This window comes from Diceros bicornis, chromosome 5, assembly GCF_020826845.1.
Source record: "Diceros bicornis minor isolate mBicDic1 chromosome 5, mDicBic1.mat.cur, whole genome shotgun sequence".
Classification (NCBI taxonomy): domain Eukaryota; kingdom Metazoa; phylum Chordata; class Mammalia; order Perissodactyla; family Rhinocerotidae; genus Diceros; species Diceros bicornis.
Window position 1 is genome coordinate 27,222,525 of NC_080744.1, and position 4,919 is coordinate 27,227,443.

Here is a 4,919-nt window from a genome sequence, read left to right on the forward strand (position 1 = left end):
TTATATCATGAATTAGTGTGACTTCTTGAAAACTCCCCAGGTTGAGGTCTTGAATCACGGAAAGTCCCAATGTCTCAGGAGGTTTGTGTTCACCTCCCCCTGCAGTCCCAGCCACGGGGTGTCACCGGAGCACAGAAGTACTCGGCCGAGTCACTCCAACGGGCTGAGGAGAAACTAATACTTAAATCAGCCTGAAAAACGTGTCATTAATTATCTAATCAATGCAAACTAACAAAGGCAATAATTTTCTTTGTCCAGCAGAAAGTGATTTCAGGTGAACAAGTTTGATATTAAGGCTGTAAGAAAATGACTTAGGCACTACATGTTTAAGTGGAGAAAGTGAGAATTCTGTTCCAATTGTCAGTGGTCACAATAGACTGATATGTTATGCCAAATTATGAGGACCTTACACTAAGAACACAGACAGAGGAACATCTGCAGAGAAATCTGAGCAGAATTATAAAGGTAAGGAAAATATGACATAAATAAGTGATTCTGGAAAGAATTAAGAAAAAAAAAGAAAAGTAAACCTGTATGAACTCAATAAAGCTGGAAGGAGTGCAACCAGCAAAGCAGAAGTGAGAGGAAATTCTGGGAGGTATAAAAGACGTGGGAGTAGGTTGACAGTGACATTCAACACAGCTAAGCAAGCAGCAGTCTCATGCAGGGGGAGATGGGGCCTATCAACAAGAGAAGTCACTCTATGGTCTGATAGTAAGATGAAGCTCTGAAGGGAGAAGACTTCCCCACCCAACTTATTTTAGCATAGAGAGCGCTGGGACCTAAAAGTGAAATAACTAACTAAGGAGAGAAATCTCAGGTGAGATGAGAATCTGGCCAACAGGGGTCCTTTTCACAAGGTCAGAACAACTCGCTCCTTTCTGAGTACTCTGTTGACTTGGACCAGCTTGAAATCAGTTCTTCCTTGGGGCTTCTGATTTACTTCTTGACTCTGCCTATAGATTTTCTTTCATATGTGAGAGTAAATCATATAGTCAGTTTGAAACTTTAAATGTTGTCAGGGTGTGCTTCTGATTCGAAATATCTGGCTAAGATATGTATTCTCCCCCTTTTTCTCCAAAATTCCTACTGAAATAAAATTTAGAAGTATAGACAGGATGAACCTAAATCCATAACAGGAAAATAATAAAAAGCTGAAAGACCTCAACGATTCCCATAATATGGGAAGTGGATGTGAATACATTGATGGTGATACTGAGAGGGAAAAACACAGCCCAGGATGAACTATGAGATTTCAGTGGACATGCGAGTGAAGGAAATCTACTCCTTAGGACCGTAGAGAGGTTCTGGGCTGAGAAAGAGAGTGAGTATGATGGAGGGCAGGAGGTACAGAACACAGAGGGACAAATTGAAGGTCAACCTGTGGAATAAGTACACTAGTTCTCTGTACTCTCCATCCTACTACTGTACTTATGTGTAAGAAACATATCAGGCCCGCCTTTACATGGGCATTTAATCTTCACTAAAGTTGAAAAGTCACACCTAGAATGCTAAGTTTTTAGTGTAAGCCTTTGACAGAGTTAAGCCACCTTCAAACTGACATTAAACGCAGGGGAAGGGGAGGAACAACTTAATAACCAGTTCATTGCTCATCAATCCTAGTAAGAAGCCTGCCAATTAACACGGTATGCCCACATGTCCCGATTACTGGCCAACCTCCGCACTCAGGAACAAACTTTGTGGGGACGATGGGCATGATAACATAAGGAGTCCGTTCTGCTACCCGGCCCTGCATTCTTAAATATAAACCAAGAATAAGGTACCATTAGTCATTTATAAATACAGATAGTAGCTCTTTCCATCTGTCTCTCCATACACGGAAGCCCAGAGTCAGCAACTGTCAATCATCAGAGTATTTATACCTGGATGCAAAGTGATGGCAGAATGTCACGCTCTGTGGTCTAGTAGTGTATGAAGGTAGTGTATTGAGACTGGCCAAAGGAACAAAGAGAATTATATATTTGTTCTCTGGTTACTAATTTCAAAAAATTCTATCTCAGCTGCCTTGGCTTTATATTTATTTAGATTTTTTCTCTCAAAAAGTGCTTTAACTTACATTATTCTAATTCTTCCAGAGTGGTAAGACCAACTTTACAAACCTCATTAAATGGAGAAAAAAATTAAAATTTTGAATACAATAATGATAATGTCTACCATTTATTGAATGCTGACATGTGTCAGGACAGTTCATGTTAACAGTAGACACTATTGGTGTCCAGCCTAGATGCCCTTTTCCAGGCCATTGCACCCAATCCCCAGCTGTGAGTGTTGGCTACTCTTGGCTCACAGAAATTTCCCCAGAAAATTGACCTCTGCCAGTAAAAGACACCATTGTCCAATAGGGTACACCCCCACCCCAAAGAAAGACCACAGCCAATGACTACCTTATTCTGGGGTACAAAATGTCAGCTGCCTGGCCCCCTTGACTCAAGCTGGGAGGGATCAATTCTGTGGCGCAATTCACGCTCCAGAGCTCCCCATGAGATCAGGCTGAATCAAGACTCCAGCTGAACCACATGCTTAGCCTTTTCCTTCCTGTCTTAACCTGCTTTCCTCAATAAATTATGGCACAAGAAATCCCAATTCAAGCTCTGCCTTTAAAAACTCAACCTAAGACAATATGCTATCTCATTTATTCCTGGAAGCAATTCTAAAATATATATATGTAATAGTATAGGCTAAGAACAAATAGCCCATTCATAACAAAAGATATTTCAACGGGCACCACAAATCAGGTTCTTTCCAGTATGTCAAGACACCAGTAGCACACAATAAAGTGGAACTAGAATTCGAGTATCTTGATTCCTGCACAACTTTCTGCTCTTTCTCACTGCCTTACAAATGTTCCTTCCATGATTTGAAAATATTTGTACAAAGTCTTCAGTCTGCTGATTGAGAATTTGAAGCAAATCATAATTGGAGTACATCATTTTAGTCAGTGACTACGTGAGCAAAACTGAACAGAAATCTTAATGCTCCATTTCCAAGTTTTCCCACACTTTGGACTACATAAACACTGTCATGTCTAACAGACCACATCTTCAGCTTTACAATAAATGTGACTTTTAATTTTTTTTACTGTAATCCAATTTTTCCCTGTAATTGTAATATTTATTACAAGGCCTTATTTCTATCAGGCCACAGACATTTTTCCTGGACTTGAACATAAGTTCTAGGGCAATTCCATAGTTGCAAGGAGTCAGGGGACAGGGGCATTCATATGATCTTTGGAGTTTCCATCTTTCCTCACCATCGTTTTTTAAGACATCCTCAGTACCATATGGTCTTTGATAACTGATCCATGTAGGTCTTTAACCACCATAACAAAGCTCCTCGGTGTCTGGAATTCTTTTAGATACTTGCTCAGAGATCCTTTTCAGGAAACTTGAAGTCATTCTGTGCTCCCGCGCCCTGCCTGTGCATATGACGCATTCTCTGGCTATGGCTAATGCTCTTAATTTCTATCTGCATCTAGACAGCAAACAGAATTTCTCTGCCTTGCAGCCTAATCTCTGTATCAGACATTTGTGGGGCCCCAGCAGGTTTGGGTACAGACTGCGGGTGCTGGAGGAGCACTGTGTGCTCACTGCACAGAGGTAGGTGGCTGAATCACTGGGCTGGGAATCTCTGATGAGCAGGGAGACATATTGGCTGGCTTTAGTGAGCTATGCTGTAAATCTCCCTTCATCCTTGTCACCACTGGAGTATATGTACATCAGCAACTCAGGGCCTTTCCGGGAATACTGTCTGTACCCCATGAAGTTCTGGGAAGAACGGTCACTATAAGTGCAGTCGAGAGAGTCAATGGCTCCCTCTGGAACACTCAGAGATCCGGGACTCTGTTCCACTCCCTTCTGTTGGCTCCTCATCCCTGTGCAAAAAGACAATGGCCAGTCAAAGAATGTTCAGGTAGTGGAAGCTTACTTTCCAGAATTTAAATTATCTTTTCACAGCCCTCCCACCCCCACTCTCCCTTAGTTAGAGGGAAAATACATTCACGTTTCTACCCATGGGCCCAAAATAGACAATAACCCCAAATATTGTACTTTATATTCCCGTAGAGATGCCCAAAACTCACAGGTTAACTGAAGCCACAGGATCACTAGCAAAATTCTCGAGGATTTCATCATTCTTTCCTCCCCTGGTTCAGTGAGGATTCAAATTTTAAACCCTAAAAAATGGGTCTAGCTCAGACATCTCTAATTCTTCTGCTTTAGGAATCACAAAAAGAATCTGTTCTACCAACTAGAAAAGAGAGACTTTTTTCACTATGCCTGCTACACCAGCCAGCCCCTCCACTCATCTCTCTCTCTCTCTCTCTCTCAGTCTCTCTCTCTCTCTCTCTCTCTCTCTCGCCTTCACACACACACACACACACACACACACACACACACACACACAAGCAGGAGCACTTGAGAGCTTTCCTCAGAGTCCCTGAGAAGACACTGCCATCTTTTGGACTCATGACTGTGATCAAAGACACATTCAAAATATAGATCCGTATTATGTGAATTGACAAAATAAAAATCTGCCACTTTAGTTAAATTAAGAATTTGAGAAACATGTGGTCCAAATCAAGGTGTATCGGAAAAGGGGGATGTGTGTGTGTATGTGTTTTACATCAAATGGCAACTCTTGTCCGAGCAAAAGCAGTTACATCAAAGAGCCACTTTCCTGCACTGAAAAATCAGTCATGAAGTACTCTACTCTAGAGGTCTGCATGAGGTTCTCACAATTTAAGGAGGATTTCATATTGTGTAGCTCTTCTCCACTTCAGGCCAGACACCACCTATCTCATTCCCTCACCACCAATTTTTAAAGAAATCTATTCCAACTCAAAATAATCATTTCAAGACGGAGTGGCCTAAAATCTGACTGAACAAACATGTTTCCAGCTC

At 41.5% G+C, this 4,919-nt stretch overlaps 1 gene segment (V, D, J or C); it reads right to left on the minus strand.

The window, feature by feature from the left end:
• Window positions 1–3,686: 3,686 nt before the first annotated feature.
• LOC131405316 (T cell receptor alpha variable 12-3-like) lies at window positions 3,687–4,151 on the minus strand. The segment is given in 2 exon segments: window positions 3,687–3,892; window positions 4,100–4,151. Coding segments are annotated over 2 exon segments (258 nt in total).
• Window positions 4,152–4,919: the final 768 nt, after the last annotated feature.